At 40.9% G+C, this 24393-nt stretch overlaps 1 protein-coding gene across 1 annotated transcript in view; it reads right to left on the bottom strand.

Annotated features, from left to right (window-relative positions):
• The window catches only part of ctnnal1 (catenin alpha like 1), a 319864-nt gene that overhangs the window by 42561 nt on the left and 252910 nt on the right, over positions 1 to 24393 (bottom strand). The window contains exons 6-7 of the mRNA XM_033012208.1: positions 14426 to 14596; positions 7381 to 7581 (exon numbers count right to left, since the gene is read on the bottom strand). Coding sequence (XP_032868099.1) covers positions 7381 to 7581; positions 14426 to 14596 — 372 coding nt within the window. The remainder of the gene's footprint in view (positions 1 to 7380; positions 7582 to 14425; positions 14597 to 24393) is intronic.

Genomic DNA, 24393 nt, shown 5'->3' with positions numbered 1-24393 from the left:
ATTCTGCTTGATGTGTCGTCGTCCCCTCCCCCCCCCCCCCCCCCCCCCCCCCCCCCCCCCGTATGCTTAAATGGATTGCATACATTATTTTCCAATCAAAGAAACCTCCTCTGAATATAGGGACTTTTTGAAAATGAAAATTTAGGTACCACCTATCTCACTACCTATTTCTTCCTTGCATTGAATTCAAAATACATGACAGCCAGTAACTTCTACAGTTTGATCAGCACCTCTTCCCTGACATTTATAACGCTCCTAAGTTTCTCCCTTCCGACTCGTACATTACCACTATTTCCCATGTGTTACTAATATCCTTATAGTGGCTAATTCAAAATACCCATTTAATTCATCGGCCACCTTCTTATTTTTCATCAATTCTCCAAACTCACTTTCTATTAGACCAATGCTAACAGTGTAAACCACTTTTCTTTGCACAATTATATATTTTTTTGACACAACATAATCCTTAACTTTCTTAATCACAGATGGAGGATCCTCCCGTTGAATTTTTCTCTTATTACATTGCATATGTTCCATGCATTTGAGATGTCCTCTCAAATGCTTACCATTGATTTTTGATGCTAATGTAACTTGCTGAGTCACTTTAACTTGCTCTTTTCATGCCCTTACAGTTTCCTTTATTTACGTTTGAAATACCAGCCTGGGACCCTTTTTCCCCTCAGACTGACTTTTAAATTCAATCATAAGAGGGATGTTTTCACGACAATGTCATTTATTTTCCATACCTTGCAACACAGTACCAAGTTTACTCTCTTGATGGCCAGAATATATTAATCTAAGCAACTCTCCTGTAAAAACTTGAATTACTTGAAGAAAAGCAGCATGGTGGTGCAGCAGTAGTGTTGCTGCCCAACAGCACCAAAACCGGGGTTCAATCCTGACTGCGGGTGCTGTCTGTATGGAGTTTGTATGTTCTCCCCGCAGCCACATGGGTTTCCACCCACACTCCAAAGACATACAGGTTTGTAGGTTAATTGGCTAATTATCCCTAGTGTGTGGGATAGTGCTAGTAAATGGGGATTGCTGGTCAGCGCAGATTGGGTTGGCCAAAAGGCTTGTTTCTGCACTGTATCTGTAAACTAAACTCATCAAGCTTATCTTTGCCTATCAGTCTAATCGTAGATCAACATCCCTCATGATTATGGCCATACCCTGCTGACAAGCTCATGTCATTGCTTACTTGATACATACCTTATATGTGCCTACTGGCAGGTGGGACTAGTGTGGATTGGGCTTGTTGGTTGTCATGGGCAAGTTGAGCCGAAAGGCCTGTTATCACACTGTATGACTATGATTCTACCGTCATGTTATTCCATTGTTTAAAAAGGGTTCTAAGAGTAAACCTAGCAATTATAGACCTGTTAGTTTGACTTCAGTGGTGGGCAAATTAATGGAAAACATACTTAGAGATAATATATATAAGCATCTGGATAAACAGGGTCTGATTAGGAACAGTCAACATGGATTTGTGCCTGGAAGGTCATGCTTAACTAATCTTCTTGAATTTTTTGAAGAGGTTACTAGGGAAATTGACGAGGGTAAAGCAGTGGATGTTGTCTATATGGACTTTAGTAAGGCCTTTGACAAGGTTCCTCATGGAAGGTTGGTTAAGAAGGTTCAACTGTTGGGTATAAATGCAGGAATAGCAAGATGGATTCAACAGTGGCTGAATGGGAGAAGCCAGAAGGTAATGGTGGATGGCTGTTTGTCGGGTTGGAGGCAGGTGACTAGTGGGGTGCCTCAGGGATCTGTGTTGGGTCCTTTGTTGTTTGTCATGTACATCAATGATCTGGATGAAGGTGTGGTAAATTGGATTAGTAAGTACGCAGATGATACCAAGATTGGGGTTGTTGTGGATAATGAAGAGGATTTCCAAAGTCTACAGAGTGATTTAGGCCATTTGGAAAAATGGGCTGAAAGATGGCAGATGGAGTTTAATGCTGATAAATGTGAGGTGCTACACCTTGGCAGGACAAATCAAAATAGGAAGTACATGGTAAATGGTAGGGAATTGAAGAATACAGTTGAACAGAGGGACCTGGGAATAACCGTGCATAGTTCCTTGAAGGTGGAATCTCATATAGATAGGGTGGTAAAGAAAGCTTTTGCTATGCTAGCCTTTATAAATCAGAGCATTGAGTATAGAAGCTGGGATGTAATGTTAAAATTGTACAAGGCATTGGTGAGACCAAATCTGGAGTATGGTGTACAATTTTGGTCGCCCAATTATAGGAAGGATGTCAACAAAATAGAGAGAGTACAGAGGAGATTTACTAGAATGTTGCCTGGGTTTCAACAGCTAAGTTACAGAGATAGGTTGAATAAGTTAGGTCTTTACTCTCTGGAGCGCAGAAGGTTAAGGGGGGACTTGATAGAGGTCTTTAAAATGATGAGAGGGATAGACAGAGTTGATGTGGACAAGCTTTTCCCTTTGAGAATAGGGAAGATTCAAACAAGAGGACACGACTTTAGAATTAAGGGACAGAAGTTTAGGGGTAACATGAGGGGGAACTTCTTTACTCAGAGAGTGGTAGCGGTGTGGAATGAGCTTCCAGTGGAAGTGGTGGCGGCAGGTTCGTTGGTATCATTTAAAAATAAATTGGATAGGCATATGGATGAGAAGGGAATGGAGGGTTATGGTATGAGTGCAGGCAGGTGGGACTAAGGGAAAAAAAGTTGTTCGGCATGGACTTGTAGGGCCGAGATGGCCTGTTTCCGTGCTGTAATTGTTATATGGTTATATGGTTATTGGATATGTACACCACTCGCAAGGTGAAAGTTTTGTGTTTATTATTTTTAATCCCATCCAAACCAATTCTACATCCTGATTTTTTGAACTCAGGTCAACCTTCCTATTGACTTAGACCATTATTGATTTGAAAAAAAAAATCAGTTTTGCAGTTCTTCATTGATTCTTATTCATCTGTCGAAAATTATATTAGTTGAAGCCACAATGAGGCAAATGCTGCCGATATCAAAGTCAGGCTCACCTCACCTCTGGAATTCAGCCAGATATGTGATTGTGTCTGTAACAAAGTGGCTTGTAAAACCCAACCTGGTCATCAAAGAGCATTGTATTGTTGAGCAAGCCCCATTTGATAGCTCTATTGATTTCATTGTCCAACACTTACAACTGAAAGCATGCTAGATTGTGGTTAGCCACATTGGAGTAGCCCTGCTTTTCATGAATAGGGCATACATGAGCAATCTTCTTGATACTAGTGCCAGTGTGGATGGCAATATTGTAACAGCATTGTAACAACTTGAATGTGGGCACAATGTCGTTTTGGAGAAGAGATCCTCAGCACTGCAGCTGAGATGTTGTCTGGCCCTACAGAGTTTGCTGTATCCTGTGCTCTCAACTGTTTGCCAAACATGTGGAGTAAATCAAAGTGTCTTAAGACAGGCTGATCTGATGGTGGGGATCTCAGGTAGAAGCTAAGAGGCTTTATCTATTTAGCACTTGTTCTATGTTCTTTTCCACACAAAGGGTGGTGGGTGTATGGAACAGTTGGACAGGTACATGGATCGGACAGGTTTGGAGGGATATGGACCAAACACGGGCAGGTGGAACTAGAGTAGCTGGGACATTTTGGCTGGTGTGAGCAAATTGGGCCGAAGAGCCTGTTTCCACACTGTATCGCTCTATGACTTCTGCTGACTATAGCTGTGTAGAAACATAGAAACATAGAAATTAGGTGCAGGAGTAGGCTATTCGGCCCTTCGAGCCTGCACCGCCATTCAATATGATCATGGCTGATCATCCAACTCAGTATCCTGTACCTGCCTTCTCTCCATACCTCCTGATCCCTTTAGCCACAAGGGCCACATCTAACCCCCCTCTTAAATATAGCCAATGAACTGGCCTCAACTACCTTCTGTGGCAGAGAATTCGAGAGATTCACCACTCTCTGTGTGAAAAATGTTTTCCTCATCTCGGTCCTAAAAGATTTCCCCCTTATCCTTAAACTGTGACCCCTTGTTCTGGTGAAGAACACAAATTACAATCCTTTCTTACTTAATTTTGATCAGAATTAAACAAGGTAACGAAAGGGTGTGCAGTGGCAATTGGCATCTCTCATGGACCAGGTGCAGAAGAAGGTCATGGGAATTTGGCAAAATAAGTGTCAGACGCATTATTCCTTCTAGAATTGACATTGTACCTGTTTTTCTCTTGTCTGGGCATGTGACAGAGATAAGGAAACCTGTTTCTCAGTGGAAAGTTACTGAATGCTGGATCAGAGATCAGGCCCACCACCACAGTGTCATCAGCAAATTGATTATAGAATTGGAGCTGAACCTAGCCACACAGTCATGTGTGTACAGGGAGAACAGTAGGGGGCTGAGGACGCAACCCTGGGGGGATCCTGTGCTCAGGGTGAGGGACTTTGAAGTATTTCCTCCCATCTTGACTACCTGGGGCCTGGTGGTGAGAAAGTCCAGGACCCAGGCACACAGGGGGGTGTTGGATCCCAATTCCAGCAGCTTCTCAGCAAGTCTGGTGGGGACTATCCTGTTGAAGACTCCATCTTGTCCCTATACCTCCTTTTTGCATCCTTCACCACCCTTCGCAGTCGGTAGGACTCTACCTTGTAGACGTCCATATTTCCAGATGCCAGGCCAGAGTTGTAGGCAGTGGTGCGAGCATTCAAGGCCACACGAACGGACCTGTCCACCCAGCTGAGAAATCTCAAGGATACTGCATCCTACCTGCATCTCATTGTGTTACAGGAGCTCACCAACATCTACACATGGACTATAAATATTGATCTTGCTAGTAATGTCCATATTCCATAAGTAATTAAAACAAAAGCCTGACTTTTTGAATTGTAGCATTTTGGAACTATAGACTAACAGCCCTGTTCATTCCAAGAGCTCTCCCGAGTATAAAAAAAAATTAAACTCGTGGTAAACACGTCGGTGCTCGGGGACGTCTCTTAGCGGCTCGTTACGCTAACGGCAGGTACTCGGGAAGACTCGCTAACGGCAGGTAAGCACGGGAGGACTCGTGAAGATTTTTCAACATGCTGAAAAAATGTCCACGAGAGCCCCGAGTACCGACGAGTGGCCATTACCGTAAATCTCCGAGTTCGAATCAGGGCAAACTCGGGAGAGCTCTTGGAATGAACTTGTACCGTGGGACAGGGCTTTAACTATAAGTCCTTTTCACAGATACTGTTAGTCTGATTATTCCAATCTTACTAAAGGTTTAATGATACAGATTAAATGTCATACTGTTCCAATTGAAAGTTGAAAGATGAACATTTTCCTCAATTCTAGGTTTTAATTTTCTACAGTTTATAATTCAAACAACATTAAAGAGATAAGAACAGATGGAACTGTTTTCCTTTGGCAGCTGATATGCTATCAAAATACAAAAAAAACCTCGAAGTTCTTGTTAACAGTGTTTAAATTAAATACATATATAGGAAAATCAAGACTGTTATCCATTAATTCATTCCACTAACGGAAAAGGCCTACTTTGCCAAGCATGGTTCTATAATCTTCAAAGCTGAACTTTCTCGATAAGCACAGCAGAGGCTATGATGTTGTAATCCCACACTTAATTATGCTAAATTGAAGAGTTTATATTTTGTTATATAAATTATTTACTTGGCCAATTTTCAGTTGATGATCATTAAGACGCATCTTGACAATATTGGAATAGGATAACAAAGTGACTACTTGTGACCAAACAAACTGGGATACCACACACCTTGTGTTCACATTCAACTCTAATATAAAAACAGGATGGATGCTTTCCAAAAATTCATATTTGGAGCTATGGAAGTACAAGATTGTCATTAGAAAATGAACTAGTTAAAAAAGGCTGAAGAAAATATGAATGTCATTCTGATAGAATTGAAACGAAAAAAAAATGATTGTTGTTCCCACCAGATGTGAGTAGAAATAGTCTTCCATTCCATGGTGGTAACTTCCAATACCAAAAATAATAAAAAGATACCCAAACAGTTCAGTGGTTCTTTTCACATGTGTAAATACTTTGGGAGTACTATTCACCGCATTTACTGATCTGCATATTGCAGTAACCAATTTATGTTCTTGCTTAAAAAATTAGACCAGGACTTCAGCATCTGATTTTAACTGCCAGTGCAGAAGACACAATGTAGTCCACGAACCCTGAGGTAAGATGATTTTAAATGTAATGTACTGTTAATTGGAAATTTTATTAGTCATTTAATTTTATAGCACAGAAGCAATTTGATATGACTGATTCAATGATCATTTAACATTTGATTGGCTCAAATCAGTTAGAATTCAATGGAATTCTCAACCAATCTTTTGATTTATGTGGTACTTTAATAATTATCCACATTAACATTGACCTTTGTTGTCAAATGTTCACCAAGCTCCAATTATATATGTTCTCATCTCTATACCATTCTCCGCCACAGCAAACTGAAATATGAAGTCTAATTGGTCAGGGAACAAAGTTTTCCTCTCTGTAGTGAGAATTATTTCATTGTTTTGCAATGAATTCTCCAGAACGATCTGAATAGCATAAATAATCCGACCATGAATGAATTTGATCAATTCTTGGCAAGATCAATCATAAACAACTCACTGAAACCTTCTCTTCTCTATTCCCATGTATCTGTTCCTGCACAGAAATATCAATGTACATTTATCAAATAATTCTCAACGAGAGCAGTTTTGCAGCCTCCTGTGTAAGTTCAGCAGCTTATTAGCTTTGGGACTTCTGAACTTCTCAATTGGACTAAAATATCTTCCACCAGTACTCAACCTTGTAGCAAAGCTTTTCAAGATCCAATCATACTTAAAATAATCTTCTCCATAGCTTTCTATGATGATTTCAGATTGATAACTGCTCAACCAAAGAAACAGATTTTTTTCAAGAATCAATCTGTTAAAATCATTTACAATTTTAAAGAAGGTACACAAAAATGCTGGAGAAACTCAGCGGGTGCAGCAGCATCTATGGGGCGAAGGAAATAGGCAACGTTTCGGGCCAAAACCCTTCTTCAGTCTGAGTTTCTCCAGCATTTTTGTGTACCTTCGATTTTCCAGCATCTGCAGTTCCTTCTTAAACACTTACACAATTTTAAAGATCTTTGTTAAACATTCTATTTATCTTCTCCACATCAATGGAAGTATACTCAGTCCAAAGTTTCTTCCCATAATCATGGACTTCCTTTAAATATCATTTTGGTGAACCCACTCTAAATTATTGTTTTATGGTCATCTCTACTTTCTACTAAAACGACAATGATCCAACTGTGCAAGAAAACCCACATATTGTGCACCAAAGGACAAAGAAAACATAACCAGATTAAATTGGCAAAAGTACTCAAGCTTTATACATGAACAAAATCTTACTGCTTGTTTCCACACAGCAACCAGCTGCTCCAGCTCCACTCGGGCCTGTCTGGATAGTTCCAATATATGTTCTCTGTGTTCATGGCTTGTATATGCAGAGTCTGTAAAGTCCTCTGTATGCTCCAGGATTATTTCTAGCATTGTCGTCAGGTTTTCCTTTGCAATTCCATGTAAATTGTCTCGTAAACCTTCCACCTTCATCTTAACAAAAGAGGTTAATTAATAATGTGAATGGTAATGCATTGACACATATCATGTGCTAACTCAAGTTTACTGATCTTCTGCCTCGTGGGTCACAGTTTCTTTCAAGACACAGTCTTCTGCCGAGATTAGGGATCCCTGCACATTGGTGAGGTGCAGGACTGCCAGTGTGAGTGGCGAGCTTTAAGGTCTTACTGCTTGTCCATAATGAGTTCCACCATTGCCCAGGTGGCTGGCATTTTGTTTAGTTTAGAGATACTTCATAGAAACAGACGCTTTGACCCACTGAGTCTGCACCGACCAGCGATCACACATACACTAGTTCTTTCCTACACACTTGGGACAATTTACAGAGGGCCAATTAACCTGCAAACACACGCCTTTGGAATGTGGGAGGAAACCAGAGTCCCAGAGGAAACCCACAAGGTCACAGGGAGAATGTGCAAACTCCACACAGGCAGCACCCAAGGTCAAGATCGAATCCTAATCTCTGGCGCTGTGAGGTAGCATCTCTACCGTTGCACCAGTGCCACCCTGTCCAACATATTGTTTCAAATGTTTTTCCCATATTTGTGTTTGACATTCAAGTATTCACTAATCAGATGTGTCAAAAATATATTGATTTTTTTAACATTATGAAAGAGTAACAATATACACATAGTACAATTAAATCTTTCAAAATTAAAATGACCTTTCGTAACTTTTCTCCCAGCAGCTGATTTCTGCCAATCTTTAGAATAAGCTTGATGCAATAGCTACGGGTTATTTTTCTGTGGGTTGAACCAGCAGACATACTAGCCTAAGAGCTGGTAGATCTGTGGACATTCCATGAGAGCACCACCCAAGTACATCAGAGGTTCTGCAGCCAGATCAATGCTGAGCAGAACGCTGTAATACAGATTGAGCTTGAGAGTTGCCCAGTTAAGTTATTGATATTGGTTTATTGTCACATTTACAGAGAAATAGTGAAAAGCTATGTTTGCGTGCTATCCAGTCAAATCATACTATACACGAGTGCAATTAAACCATGCACATAGGTAGAGCAAAATACCAGAGTGAAGAATATAGTGTTACAGCATTATAGCCTCACAGTTACAGAGAAAGTCCAGATTTAAAAAAATGTAAGATAGGCACACATGCCTGCAAATGCACAGTGGATATCAGTGCAGGACTTGCCTATTGAGAAACATACAGCATGTTTAATTGGAAATGGTGGTATTCATATTCGTTGAAATAAAACAGACACCTTTGGATGTGATAAATTCATGACTACTTAACTACAGGTCAGTTAAAAGTCAATAGAATTCTTAGCCAATCTTCTATGGCCTTCACTGCAAGAAGTTTTGAGTCGAGGAGGAAGAATGTAGCACTACAATGCTACATGAATACAGACACTTGGTGAGACTACACCTAGATTATTGTGGAGTGTGGCACAGCTCTGGTCTGCATAAAGGGCCTGTCCCAATTGGACGAACTAATCCACGAGTTTAGAAGACCCTAGACAAGTTGAAAAAAATGTCAAGGTCGTGTTGACTCGCCGAAGTAAAAGACCTCTTACGACCTCCTATAACTATGTCTACGACTATGTCTACAACCTCCTACGACAATGTCTATGACATCCTACGACCCCCCTCGACCTCAGTCTTCCACAACTACTACTAGCTACGAGTGGAAAATAATCACATGATAAAATGATGTCTATGTTTCTATGTTTCTATGACATGTTTGCATTTTTTTTCTCAGGCCAGTTACCGACCTACGACTACCATCACGACCTACCTATGACCTACCTACAAGTAAAAAGTATCAATTTTTTCCATGCTGACCTTTTTTTACTTGTGGACATTTTTTATCAGGCTGGAAAAAACGCCGTGACCTACTTGAGGCCACGAGTGTGCGGAGACCACTCAAGAGCATGAGGAAGAGTTACGAAGACCTCCTACGACCGCGTGGCGAACCTGCTGCGAGTATGAGTCAAGGGCAAACTCCGCAGAGGTCGCCAATTAGGTCATGAAAGTGGGACAGGGGCTTAACTATGAAAGATTAGACATCCTAAAAAGAGAGTGCAACAAAGTTTCACCAGATGAACTGCTGGGATGATGGGAGTGTCATACAAGGTGAAATTGGCTTGATCGGGGCTGAATATATTTCAGAGTAGAATGAAAGAAGTTCCCATGATTGTATGATTCTATGATTGCAAGAGAAAGCTAGAGGGAGCGAGGTTATGCCTACAAATGACAGCAGCAGTATTTGTTACCAGAGAGATTCTGACAGAAAACAAAACTAAGCGAGGTAAAGCCAACAAAAGCTACTAAAAGAGGCAGGTTTAAGCAGGCATGTAACATTCTGAAAGGAGGGGATGAGCAGCAAGCGATGTGGTTCATATTGGCATTAACAGCAGAGGTAAGAAAAGAGATGGGATTCTGCAAAGGGAAGTTAAGGAGAAAGATAAAATTAGGAAGGAAAGCTAGAGAGGGCTGGTCAGCTTACTGTATCTGCATTTCATTTAATGCAAGGAGCCTCACAGATAAGACAGGTGAGCTGAGAATGCGAATCATTGCATAGCATTATGATATTTTTGCAATCATGGAAACATGGTTGAGGGACAGGATTGGCAGCTCAATATTTTCGGGTATAGAAATTTCAGGCATGACAAAAACAGCTGCAAGAGTGGGGGTGGTATGGCACAACCTACCAGGGAGAGCATTATAGAGTCTGAAGAAGGGTTTCGGCCCGAAACGTCGCCTATTTCCTTCGCTCCATAGATGCTGCTGCACCCGCTGAGTTCCTCCAGCAATTTTGTGTACCTTAGAGCATTATAGAGGACTGGATATGCTGGGGGCAGCAGTTATTGAAGCTATATGGTAAACACCTAGAGATAAAGAAAGGGGTGGTCCCTTTGATTGAGCTAGGGTAAATTATAAGCCTCCCTAAGGTCAGTGGGGATTAGAAGAACAAATATATGGGCAGATACAAAAGGCTCTAAAAGCAATAGGGTTGTAGTAGTTAAAATCGAAGGTAGATAAAAATGCTGGAGAAACTTATCGGGTGAGGCAACATCTATGGAGCGAAGGAATAGGTGATGTTTCGGGTCGAGACCCATCTTCAGACCCAGAATAAACAACAGGGTTGTAGTAGTAGTGGATTTTAACTTTCTCGATATTGACTGGGATTTCTGTAGTGCAAGGGGGTCAAATGGAGAGGTATTCAAGAAAGTTTTTTGAAGTTGTATGTAGGGAGTCCTACTAGGGTGGGGGCTGTACTTGACATCTTAGGAAATCAGAACAGGTAAACGATTGAAGTGTCTGTGAAGGAACCCTTTGAGAATAGGGATCATAGATAGTTAAGATTCATGATAGTAATGGAAAAGGATAAAGTTTCAATCATCTTCAAATTGTGGCGCTAAAGGCAGATTTTGATCGTGGAAGACAGGATCTAGGAGGAGAGGCTTACTGAGAGCAGTTGAACCTTCTGAACCTTCTGAATTTGTAGTCGGCAGGGCAGTACTCTTCATATCGCCAACTTGGATGTTTTGTGCATACTAACGTGCTGTTAGTGCCCCCTTAAAACTGTCTAGTGAAGGTGATTTGACTATATGTTGTCTAGTTTATTCCATTCCCTCAAGGTTCTTAGAAAGAATCTTATAAATATCTGTCCTGGTGAATGGGATTTCTATTTGCATATCATATCTCTTTCTTGTTCTCCTTTCTGTTGAGTACGTTATGTATCTATCTGCAGATGCCCACGATCCCCTTTTGAATCTTGTACAACATGGCTAGTCTGTTCCTTGCCCTTCTTGTTTCCAGCATTTCCCACTCCAGGTGGGACAGCATCTGGGTGACACTGCTACCTCTATTGTAGTTCCCAATGCAAAAGCGTGCTGCTTTTCTCTGTACCCCTTCTAGTTTGTTGATATGACCAGTTTTGTATGGGTCCCAGGCGCTTGAAGCGTATTCCAGTAAGGGTCTAACCAATGTTGTATATGCTGTGGTTTTCATTTCCATTGGGCAGAACCAGAGGTTTCGTCTAAGGAATCCTAGTGTCCGGTTGGCTTTAGTGACCGTGTTGTCCACGTGTTCCCTCCATGAAAGCTTGTGATCAAGATGAACTCCAATGTATTGTTGTGAACTTGTACGATGAAGTATTTGTCCACAGAAGACATAGTCTCGAGAAGGTTGAGAGAGGGGAAAACAACAAGTGCTAAGTGGGAAGTGTTTAAAAGTAAGATTTTAGGAGTTCAGAGTCAGGATGCCTGGTAAGCGTGAAAAACAAATGATAAATATGTGGATGCTTAATTAGTGAAGAATATTTAAAGTTTAATCAGAGAAAATAATAAAATGTACCAAGGTAGAGAATCGACCATGCTGGTATTGAAAGGCAAGCAAGCTCTGAAGACTGAATGACATATTCCTACTTATCTTTTTACATTTCTAGTCAGGATTTGTGTAGCATTACAATACTTATTGCCTTTACTATTATCAAATACTTATCGTGCTCCATTACATTTCCCTGCCCAATAACTATTCTTCATCATATACAGAGATATAAAACAGAAATATTCAGTGAATAGATTTCCACACACATTCTTTGGAACCATTTCATTGCTACAGGGCAATGACCCATGAATGATCGGAATGAGAAAGCTAATCTGTATACGAACACTTTTAGATTACATTTTATTCTTCAAAACATACTTTGTCTAGTTTTCTCCATTTTAAGTAAAATAATGGTTAATTCTATATTTGATTCAAATCTGGGTTAGATAAGAGATTGAATAGTTTTCCAGAAACTGCTTGGAACAGTTTAATACGCTGTATCTGATAGGAAAGAGATTCAATCAAAATCAAGTTGATGATAAATATTCTGTCGCTCAACCTTTAATATAAATTGGTTTGGAAATGTTTGAACTCGCTCTCTTTGAATACAGACTCACTCATTAAACTGTTCATAATTTGGCACTAAATTAGTAGTTTCAGTCAAGTAGGTTGTAAAGATGACAGATGTACTTAGGAAGTGGTCTTCTGAGAATAAATTATACCATATCCAGCCATCCTTAATACGTTGTGAGACTGTTCATGGAAACTAAGATAGATTAAGTGTCGCACATAGTAAAGTACCATTGTGGTACATGTAAAATGCAATAAAGACAAAAATTGCAATTTTGGTATATTTCCTCACCTAACTGCAAAAAAAAACAAATTGGAATTTATAAAATATATTCTGAAATACATATATGAAAACAGCTTCAGAATTGGTCAAATTGTCTATTATTAATTATGATGTGTTTATAAGCACAAATCAATAACATCTTTCATCTGAGAATCATAGTACACGGGAACATACTGTTCTGCTAGTGAAGTCTGTACTATTGTTTATCGTCATGACTCATCCAATCTTCCTCCCACCCTCAATACGCCTAAAAAATACCAAGTTTAAAATCCATTGTCAAACAAGCTGGTTGATATTAAAAGATTTTACATAGATTCGGCTTTAACAATAGCTTGGAATATGTTTAGCTGACTTACTTCCTCTAATAGAACATTGACTGCACTCCCAAAGTATTTCATTTGATTTAAACACTTCGTGACATTTTAAAATCAATTGTCAACTTGTTCCTTATTGGATGTTGGGTGGAGTTAGTAGAAAAGGGTCTGGAGAGGAGGCCTACTTACACAGAACATTGAATTTGATAATATTGTGAGAGGGGGATCTTTAAAGGCTTTATGGTTGATTTTCTTTATAAAATGTAGTTACGTTTTGCATTTATGTTTAACCCTAGCTGGGTTTAGTTGAAGTAACTGTTAGTATGTAGTTTGCTCTGCAATGAAATGTGCCTTTGTCATCTGTCCATTTCCCTCCACATATGCTGTCTGACCTGCTGAGTTACTCAAGCACTTTGTTTTTTTACATTAAGTACACTCTATATAGTAGAATATACAATTAATTGTCTCACACAAAACAACAACATTTGGGTCAGTACAAAAACAATAAAGGGTTTGAATCTTAGAGAGATTTAGTGCAATTATTTATATTCTTGACCAAGTAGCCTTAAGCTGCAATGTATTTACCAGCTGTAGTCTCATTTTAGGATGTGAACTTAATAGTGATACAAAACTCCAGGTTGTGTTTCTGATCAATATACATTGTTAACACCTCCACATTTTTGACAAACAATCCCAAAAGCAATGAGCTAAACTATTCTCTGAGGCAGCCACATGTTTGCACATTTTATTGCAGAGCAAACCACATAGTAATGGCTATTTTTTTATTGCAGAGAATTAGCTTCTCTGCAGTTCTGTTAGTTCAGCAATGTTTATTTCAAAACGGAAACAAGAGATTTCAAGCAATAATAAATTGAAGGCATTTTTTAAAATTGCATTAAATTTAAAGTGCAACTGTCCACTATTTCATCAGATACATTAACCTCTTACAGATAACTTGGTTATCATCCTTGTGAAAATGATGCACAGTTGAAAGTCAAATAAATACCTTAAGCATTTGTCCAGTAAGATCAGAAACTGCAATAATGACTTTTGTAGTCACAAAACTGCAGATGCTAGCACCTTGATCAAAACACAAAGTGCCTGGGGAACTCAGCAGGTCAGGCAGCATCTGTGGAGGAATGCACAGGCAATATTTTGGGTTGGGACCTTTCTTCAAACTGGAATGTGAAGAAGAGTCCTGACCTGAAATGTCCCCTGCCCATTTCCTCCACAGATGTTGCCTGACCCCTGAGTTCTTCCAGCACTGTGTGTTTTGAATAAGGATTCTTGTATCTTTGCTCCGTGTAGTTGACACAAAGAGCCTGCAATTTATAATCTTAATTTGAGATGAACTTTCTTACTTTAAATTCATTGATGTCAGCGTAGATGCTCGTGGGATGGATTTTGTGTTCACCATTTGATCTTGAATCGGTGACAATTTCTATCACCTGGTCTAAGGCCAACCTCATGCGATGGAAAACACCAGCCTTGTTTATTCTTGCTGATTCACAATCTGGATGCCGAAGGCAAGTCTAGGAAATATAACATTGCATTAATATCAAATACTCACACTGGCATCATTCTAAGTCCATGCTGCATGCATCTCTGGATTGTGGGTTCTACTGTACTCCTATAGTTATTTTGAATCATTTCCGTATCATTTTAGAATTCTATAATGCTCATGTGATGTAATAAGTAATAGGAGCAGAATTAGGCCGTTCAGCCCATCAATCATTGCAGATCTATCTCTCCCCCTTAACCCCGTTCTCCTCGGCATAACTTCTGACACCTGTACTAATCAAGAATCTATTTATCTTTGCCTTAAAAATATCCATTGACTGTCCATTGACATGTCCTCCATGTGATTTACATACCAGTTTTAAATGTCAATGTTCTTCTGTTTACATATTTTAGATTTCTTACATGATGCATGTTGGGATGTGCTTCACAGTAAATTCTAATTTTGTGTACATTTTCAACGACTTTCATAATCACAATCACAACAAATTCTCCTCTTAATGGGTGCTAGGTAATTCCACTATTTCGCTCCATGCAACTGTTTAGCATAACATTCCTGCTTTTGAGGTGAAAACAATATCCCAGAGTGACTACACAATAAATAATATACACCTTTAAGATATTTTGTATGATTGCTGAAATGATTCCTGTACAAAGTGCTGAAACAAGGAACTCCAGATGCTGCCTGACCTGCTGAGTTACACTAGCACTTTATGTCTTCCATTATAAAGTGTTCTTGGTTTTGAATGTGGATTGTATGCATGTTAAAGGATTTTTCAACCAAATGTATTAATTGCTAAACAAGAGGCCTGTATTGTTGATTTCTTATTGTATTCCTTATAAGGGCACAATTTAAAAAAAGTACATCAAAACAATGTAGATATTTATGGAGCATGAACAAAAAATGGAAACTATGTATCCTTTGTTAGATTCTGTACAGTACAACTGTAATTCCCAAAACACTTCAGCTCATATAATATGCTGCCTGCACATTTGTCTTGAGCTTCATATATTGTGCCAACTGGGAGCAACCGAGAACAAGTAAACACACAGTTGAGCGCACTAAAGGTTCTAAGGTAGTTATGGGTGAAGACGTGCAAGAACTGGAAATTAATTTCCTGAATCATAGGAAGGCAGATTACATTATGGCAAAAGTGGACTGCGAGAAACTACTTGCAGGTATGCGCATATGGCCGAGTGTGTCGTGTAGATGAGGCTTCGATGTATTCCCTTACAAATGAAAGGCAAGGACAACAAATGCAAGGAACCCTGCTTGCCAAAGGGCAAAAATAAAAGTCGTTACAGTAGTTTTACAGAACTAAAAACAAAAGCAGCTCTACAAGGGGTGGGGGCGGGAGGCTTAAAACAGTAATGAGGAGCATGAAGAGGAGGCAAAAAATATCACTGGTGTGCAAGATGAAGCAAAATAGCAAAACATGTCATGCATATTAGGGGTAAGATGGTGAACAGGGACATTGGGCCTATTAAAGACTAAGATGGCCATCTGTGTGAAGCTGCAAGACAGAGGTAAAGATTTAAGTGGTTTATTTTATTGTCACCTGTACTGAGGTACAGTGATAAGCTTTTTGTTGTGTGCTATCCAGTCAACAGAAAGACTATAAGTGATTACAATCGAGCTGTCCACAATGCACAGACACAGGATAAAGGGAGAGTAAGAAATGCTGTTGTTGAAGTGTTAATATCAGGAATTTTGGGTACTTGGGAAAATGGAGGATGTCTGTTTAAAGATCTGTGAAACCTGCTTGACATATTTTGAAGAAAGCTGCAGAGCCATGTGACATGGATGGCTAGAGAAAGTCTGAAGTCTGGGAAGGGGTTTCTGTCCAGATGGCCTGCAAGTTGTTAATAAGATGGGATTCTGCAGAAGGAGCTATGCACTGCTGCAAAAGCATGCTTGGGATTGGTTGGCGAAATGTTAGGTTTCAATTATGTTGCAGAGCCTTCCCGCCACTAATTGTGATTGGTCCAATAGAGTGGCCTCACCAAAGATGTTTCTTTATCTAATGATAATGTTTCTTTACTTAATGGAAGTATCTCCCCCTAAGTGCTTTGTGTTGAAACTATGTTATGTGTTATTGTATGATTGGGTTAGGGAACGATCATTCCATGTACTTATAGCATGTATCAGTAATTGGCTTGTAGGGGTTGCCTCCCCCATGTATTTTCGCGCCTTTAGTTTGTATGGGTATAAAAGAGTGGGGAGCACATTGGGGTGTGCCGATCATCCAGGGCCTGTTCTATTTGCGCGAGGCTGTGAGGGCTCGAATAAGTAGTAACGAGGATCAGTCCCATGATATTGTGTACAATAAAGGAGAGTTGGATTCTAGTACTCGTATTCGATGTTTGACTGAACCAGACTAGGAGGGTAAGTTTAGAACCGGAATCTACAGAAGTAGAGGTTTAAAAAAAGTGAAGCGATTGTAATGAATGATTACAGATCTGCTTCTGGGACAGCATGCAGAGAATCGCCTGGTTGCTATGATTCTTCTCATCTCAGGTGAAGAACATTGTATGAGGAGAATTTGGGGGGAGGGGGGAGGGCTAAGAGTAGAATGTTATAACAAATAATCATTGAAAAGTAAGAGGTAGTAGATGTCTCAGGTGGCTGAAAGGTGGATAAAACTTTGGGGCAGAATGAGATGTATCCCAGGCTATTAGGGGATACATCTCATCGAAACACTAAGGGGCAGAAAACGCTAGTGGGAGTTGTGTACAGGCCACCTAACAGTAGTAGTGGAGTTGGGGATGGCATCAAACAGGAAATTAGAAATGCGTGCAACAAAGATAAAACAGCTATAATGGGTGACTTCAATCTACATATAGATTGGGTAAATCAAATTGGCAAGGGTGCTGAGGAAGAGGATTTCTTGGAATGTATGCGGGATAGTTTTCTAAACCAACATGTAGAGGAACCAACGAGAGAACAGGCTATTCTAGATTGGGTATTGAGTAATGAGGAAGGGTTAGTTAGCAGTCTTGTTGTGCGTGGCCCCTTGGGCAAGAGTGACCATAATATGGTTGAGTTCTTCATTAGGATGGAGAGTGACATCGTTAATTCAGAAACAAGGGTCCTGAACTTGAAGAAAGGTAACTTTGAGGGTATGAGACGTGAATTGGCCAAGATAGACTGGCAATTGATTCTTAATGGGTTGACGGAGGATATGCAATGGAAGGTATTTAAAGACTGCATGGATGAACTACAACAATTGTTCATCCCAGTTTGACAAAAAAATAAATCAGGGAAGGTAGTGCATCCGTGGATAACAAGGGAAATCTGGGATAGTATCAAAACAAAAGATGAAGCGTAAAAATTAGCCAGAAAAAGCAGCCTCCAGAGGACTGGGAGAAATTCAGAGTCCAGCAGAGGAGGACAAAGGGCTTAATTAGGAAAGGGAAAATAGGTTATGAAAGAAAACTGGCAGGGAACATAAAAACTGACTGCAAAAGCTTTTATAGATATGTGAAGAGAAAAAGATTAGTTAAAACAAATGTAGGTCCCTTGCAGTCAGAAACAGGTGAATTGATCATGGGGAACAAGGACATGGCGGACCAATTGAATAACTGCTTTGGTTCCGTCTTCACCAAGGAAGACATAAATAATCTGCCGGAAATGGCAGGGGACCACAGGTCAAATGAGATGGAGGAACTGAGTGAAATCCAGGTTAGCCGGGAAGTGGTGTTAGGTAAGTTGAATGGATTAAAGGCCGATAAATCCCCAGGGCCAGATAGGCTGCATCCCAGAGTACTTAAGGAAGTAGCTCCAGAAATAGTGGATGCATTAGTTATAATTTTTCAAAACTCTTTCGATTCTGGAGTAGTTCCTGAGGATTGGAGGGAAGCTAATGTAACCCCACTTTTTAAAAAGGGAGGGAGGGAGGGAGAAAACGGGGAATTACAGACCAGTTAGTCGAACATCGGTAGTGGGGAAACTGCTAGAGTCACTTATTAAAGATGGGATAGCAGCACATTTGGAAAGTGGTGAAATCATTGGACAAAGTCAGCATGGATTTACGAAAGGTAAATCATGTCGGACTAATCATATAGAATTTTTCGAGGGTGTAACTAGTAGAGTGGATAGGGGAGAACTAGTGGATGTGTTATATCTGGACTTTCAGAAGGCTTTCGACAAGGTCCCACATAAGAGATTAGTATACAAACATAAAGCAAATGGTATTGGGGGTTCAGTATTGATGTGGATAGAGAACTGACTGACTGGCAAACAGGAAGCAAAGAGTAGGAGTAAACGGGTCCTTTTCAGAATGGCAGGCAGTGACTAGTGGGGTACCGCAAGGCTCAGTGCTGGGACCCCAGCTATTTACAATATATATTAATGATTTGGATGAGGGAATTGAATGCAACATCTCCAAGTTTGCGGATGACACGAAGCTGGGGGGCAGTGTTAGCTGTGAGGAGGATGCTAGGAGGCTGCAAGGTGACTTGGATAGGCTGGGTGAGTGGGCAAATGCATGGCAGATGCAGTATAATGTGGATAAATGTGAAGTTTGGTGGCAAAAACAGGAAAGCTGACTTATCTAAATGGTGGCCGATTAGGAAAAGGGGAGATGCAACGAGACCTGGGTGTCATGGTACACCAGTCATTAAAATTGTTGTAGTTCATCCATGCAGTCTTTAAATGCCTTCCATTGCATATCCACCGTCAACCCTTTAAGAATTAATTGCTAGTCAATCTTAGCCAATTCACGTCTCATACCCTCAAAGTTACCTTTCTTTAAGTTCAGAACCATTGTTTCTGAATTAACAATCTCATTAGGAGGAGATTGCTGAGGCTCTGTCAGAAATGTTATTATCTTCAGACCACAGGTCAGATGCTAAATAACTTGAGGACAGTGAATGTGAAACATGTATTCTAGAAGGGCACAAAGATAAACCAGGTAATTACAGGACAGTGAATCAAACGTCAGAGATAGGGACAATGTTGGAACAATGTTTGATGATACAGAATTCATTTGCACTTGGAGAAGTAGGGGTTAATCAGGGATACTCAGCAAAATGTTGTTAAAGGGACAACCTATCTGGATTGTTGACTATTTACAATAACAAAGTAATTTAATTAATTTATTTGTTTTGTGCAAGTATTTTTAGCATTATAATTATAATTAAAAGAGCAGCAATTTTAATTGTTTCCAAATGGCAAAAATCATTCACGAACTTTTAAGCTCAGTGAGTTGGACACCAGCCTCGTCAGCTCTAAGTGCCATTTTGGCTCTGTATGATCGGAATGCTGCCGTGTGGCATGGTGCCACACTGGGCTTCTCCCCGCAGCTGGGAGCCAGTCTTCTGGTGGGAGACCAGAGCCTAGAAGCGACAATGTTCCCAAGGTCAGGCCATCAGAAGCTCAGGGTCAGCAGAAGATTTTGCCCTGCTATATCTGTGTAAAACTGCTGGCTATTGGTAGGTTCAGCGTCAGTGGTTTTGAAGAGCTGAAATCCTTTTGATGCATCCTGAAAAACGGAGAAATGAGTAGGGAGCATTGAAGTCATCTAAGTATAGTCTTATAGTGTTTATGGTTCCATCCACAATCCTCCTCCTCCTGTGCTATAACATGTCAGCATTGCTGCAACATGATAGTGCTTTGAGAATGGTGGTCATAAACGAGTCTTACTCTGCTTCATGGAATGACAGGCATCAGAGCAATAACTTCTAGACTGACAAACCACCTGGACTTTTGCCAATTAGCCTAACTGAGGAGTTGTAACAGCTGCTAGTTCAGCATTTTGTGGTGTTCTTTCATTGAAAAATAACCCAGCAATCACACACAAAACCCGCAAATTCCAAATGCCCGAATTAGCTCCATGAAAAACAAATTGAAGCAAGTTGTCTTTCCAGAGTAGAGCAACGTAGGTAGTTGGAGGAATTATTCTTCAACTATTGGCAATTTTAATCAACAGGTATTGGCTGCAGTCTTTCTGTAAGATCATAAGATCATGTGATAGAAGCAGAATTAGGCCATTCGGCCCATCAAGTCTACTCCGCCATTCAATCATGGCTGATCTATTTCTCCCTCCTAACCCCATTCTCCTGCCTTCTCCCAATAACTGCTGACACTTGTACTAATCAATAAGCTATCTATCTCTGCCTTAAATATATCCATTGACTTGGCCTCCACAGCCTTCTGTGGCAAAGAGTTCCACAGATTCACCATAAGGTGACAGGGCGGCACAGTAGCACGGCGGGTTGAGCCGCTGCCTTACAATGCCGGAGACCTGGGTTCGATCATGACCTCGCCTGTGTGAAGTTTGCACAATCTCCCCGTGACCGTGGGTTTTCCCCGGGCGCTCTGGTTTCCTCCCACATCCCAAAGACGTGCGGGTTTATTGGTTAATTGGCCTGTGTAAATTGCCCCAAGTCTAGGGAGTGGATGAGAAAGTGGGATAACTAGTGTGATGGTCGGAATGTACTCGGTGAGTGTGTACTCCATGCTGTATCTCAAATCAGAAATGGGATTGATGGCAATGAGCAGAAAATACAGTATAGACATGAATAGCTGAAGGGCAGGGTTTTTGTGCCATATATAACTATGATTCTTGGAGTTGATAGAAGTAAAGCAATTCAAGACTTGCATTTATATTGCACTCTTTAAGGTCTCTGAATATTCCAAGGCATTTTACAACCAATGTAATGCAGCCATTTTGTACACAGCATGGTCCAAACAACGTGATAATAATCAATGATCTGCATTTTCTTGAACATATTTAAGGGTGTAGGAACTTGTGGTAACTACACATCATTCTCAAATAGTGTCATAGATTGATACAGTGTGTAAACAGGCCCTTCAGCCCAACTCGCCCGCACCGGCCACCAATGTCCCAGCTACACACTCCCACTTGCCTGCGCTTGGGCCATATCCCTCTAAACCTGTCCTATCCATGTACCTGTCTAACTGTTTCTTAAACGGTGGGATAATCCCAGCCTCAACTACCTCCTCTGGCAGCTTGTTCCATACACCCACCACCCTTTGTGTGAAAAAGTTACCCCTCGGATTCCTATTAAATCTTTTCCCCGTCGCCTTAAACCTATCTCCTCGATTATCCTACTCTGGGCAAAAGACTCTTTGTATCTACCTGATCTATTCCTCTCATGATCTTATATACCTCTATAAGATCCACCCTCATCCTCCTGCGCTCCATGTAATAGAGACCTAGCCTATTCAACCTCCCCCTATAGCTCACACCCTCTAGTCCTGGCAACATCCTCGTAAATCTTATCTGAACCCTTTCAAGCTTGACAATATCTTTCCTATAACATGGTGCCCAGAACTGAACACAATACGGTCTCACCACCGTCTTTTTTTCAACTACAACATGACCTCCCAACGTCTATACTCAATACTCTGACTGATGGCCAAAGTGCTAGGAGCCTTTTTGGTCACCTTATCTACCTGCGACTCAACCTTCAAGGAACCATGCACCTGTATTCCTAGATCTCTCTACTCTACAACACGACCCAGAGGCCTCCCATTTACTGTGTAGGTCCTGCCCTTGTTTGACATCCCAAAATGCAACACCTCACACTTCTCTGTATTAAATTCCATCAACCATTCCTCCGCCCACCTGGTCAATCGATCCAGATCCTGCTGCAATCATTCACAACCTTCTTCACTATCTGCAAAACCACTAACTTTTGTATCATCAGCAAACTTGCTAATCATGCCCTGTATGTTCTCATCCAAATCATTGATGTAGATGACAAACAGTAATGGGCCCAGCACTGAACCCTGAGGCACATCACTAGTCACAGGCATCCAGTCTGAGAAGCAACCTTCCACCATTACCCTCTGCTTCCTTCCATGAAGCCAATTTGCTATCCACTCAGCTATCTCTCCTTGGATCCCATGCGATCTAACCTTCCAGAGCAGCCTATCATGCGGACCCTTGCTGTACGCCTTACTGAAGTCCATGTACGTAACATCTACAGCTCTGCCCTCATCAACCTTTTTGGTCACGTCTTCAAAATATCAATCAGATTTGTGAGACATGACCTCCCATGTACAAAACCATGCTGACTATCCTGAATCAGCCCTTGCCCATCCAAGTGCCTGTATATCCTATCCCTCAGAAAACTCTCCAGTAACTTACCAACTACAGATGTTTAAGCTCGGTTATAGTTCCCAGCATTTTCCCTGTAGGCCTTCTTGAAAAGAGGTACAACATTTGCCACCCTCCAGTCTTCCGGCACCTCTCCTGTATTTAAGGATGACTTGTAAATTTCAACCAGGGCTCCTGCAATTTCCTCTCTAGTTTCCCACAATGTCCTCAGATATATCTGATCAGGCCCCGGAGATTTGTCTACCATCGAACACGACAGTTCCTTCAGTACTTCTTCGACAGTAACCCTGACTGCTCTCAAGATACTTCCAGTGACTGCTCCAATTTCCTCCATCCTACTGTCTTCTCCTCAGTAAATACAGAAGAGAAATACTCATTTAGGGCCTTGCCCATCTCCTGTGGCTCCACACGGAGGTGACCACTGATTCCTGAGAGGTCTCACTCTCTCCCTAGTTACCCTTTCCCCCCTTATGTATTTATAAAATCTTTTGGGATTGTCCTTAATACTACCCACCAGAGCTATCTCCTGGCCCCTTTTTGCCCTTCTGATTTCCTTTTTTAGTTTACTCCTTAGCTCCCAAAACTCTTCCAGGAATGCATTTGATCCCAGCTGCCTATACCTGTCCCATGCATCCTTCTTATTTTTGACCAAAGTCTCAATTTCCCCTGACAGCCAAGCTTCCTTACATTTACCTGCTTTTCCCTTCACTTTAATGGGGACGTAGACATCCTGAGCGTTCTTCAGTACACTTTTAAAAACATCCCACTTGGCCAATGTTCCTTTCCCCTCAAATAACCTGCTCCAGTCAACTTGAGCGAGATCATCTCTCATACCCTCAAAGTTGGCCTTACCCCAGTTGAGCATTTTAACACGTGGACTCTCTCCGTCCCGATCCATAACTATCTTAAACCTAATCGAACTGTGGTCACTGGTCCCAAAAGGCTCCTCCACACACACTTCATTAACTTGCCCTTCCCAATTTCCCAATACTAGATCCAAAATTGCCCACTCACGTGTGGGGGCCTCCACATACTGCTTAAGAAAACTCTCCTGAACACTTTTGAGGACTTGCACCCCATCTGAACCCTTCACGCTATGATTTTTGGGAAAGTTAAAACCCCCTGCTACAACAACCTTATTTGACCTGCAGCTGTCTGCAATCTCCCAGCACATTTTTTTCTTCTAACACCTGTTGGCTATTCGGGGGTCTGTAGTACCTTTTCATGTTCCTCAGTTCCACCCATTAAATTTCACTAGACAAACTGTCCGTAATGTTGCCTCTGAACACAGCCGTGGCATCCTCCTTAACCAACAATGCAACCCCCTCCTCTTTTTCCCTCACTCCTGTCTCTCCTGAAGCTACTGTCATTGGTTTACTTAAATCCAGTGGTTTACTAAAATCCAATGCACAAAGCACAAAGGAACCCAGTTGATCATCTCATCCAAAAGATGCACTTCCGATAATATAGCAGTCCCTCCATAATGCACCGGACAGTCAGCCTATATATTTTTTGTGCTAAATTCCTCCAGGAATGCACTTGATCCCAGGAGAATGACCCATTATCTCCTGACTCAGAATATGCTATCAAATGACCCTGGTTGGCAAACCAAAATAATTAAAACAAAAAGGGAAATTTGCTAACTGCTTATCCAATTTCACTCCTTTCAAACTTATGATTTAGATAAGTTTTCCATTTACACAAAATCTTAGCACAGTCCTGTA

Source organism: Amblyraja radiata, chromosome 2 (assembly GCF_010909765.2).
Source record: "Amblyraja radiata isolate CabotCenter1 chromosome 2, sAmbRad1.1.pri, whole genome shotgun sequence".
Lineage (NCBI taxonomy): Eukaryota > Metazoa > Chordata > Chondrichthyes > Rajiformes > Rajidae > Amblyraja > Amblyraja radiata.
This window is presented reverse-complemented; position numbering and strand designations above follow the sequence as displayed.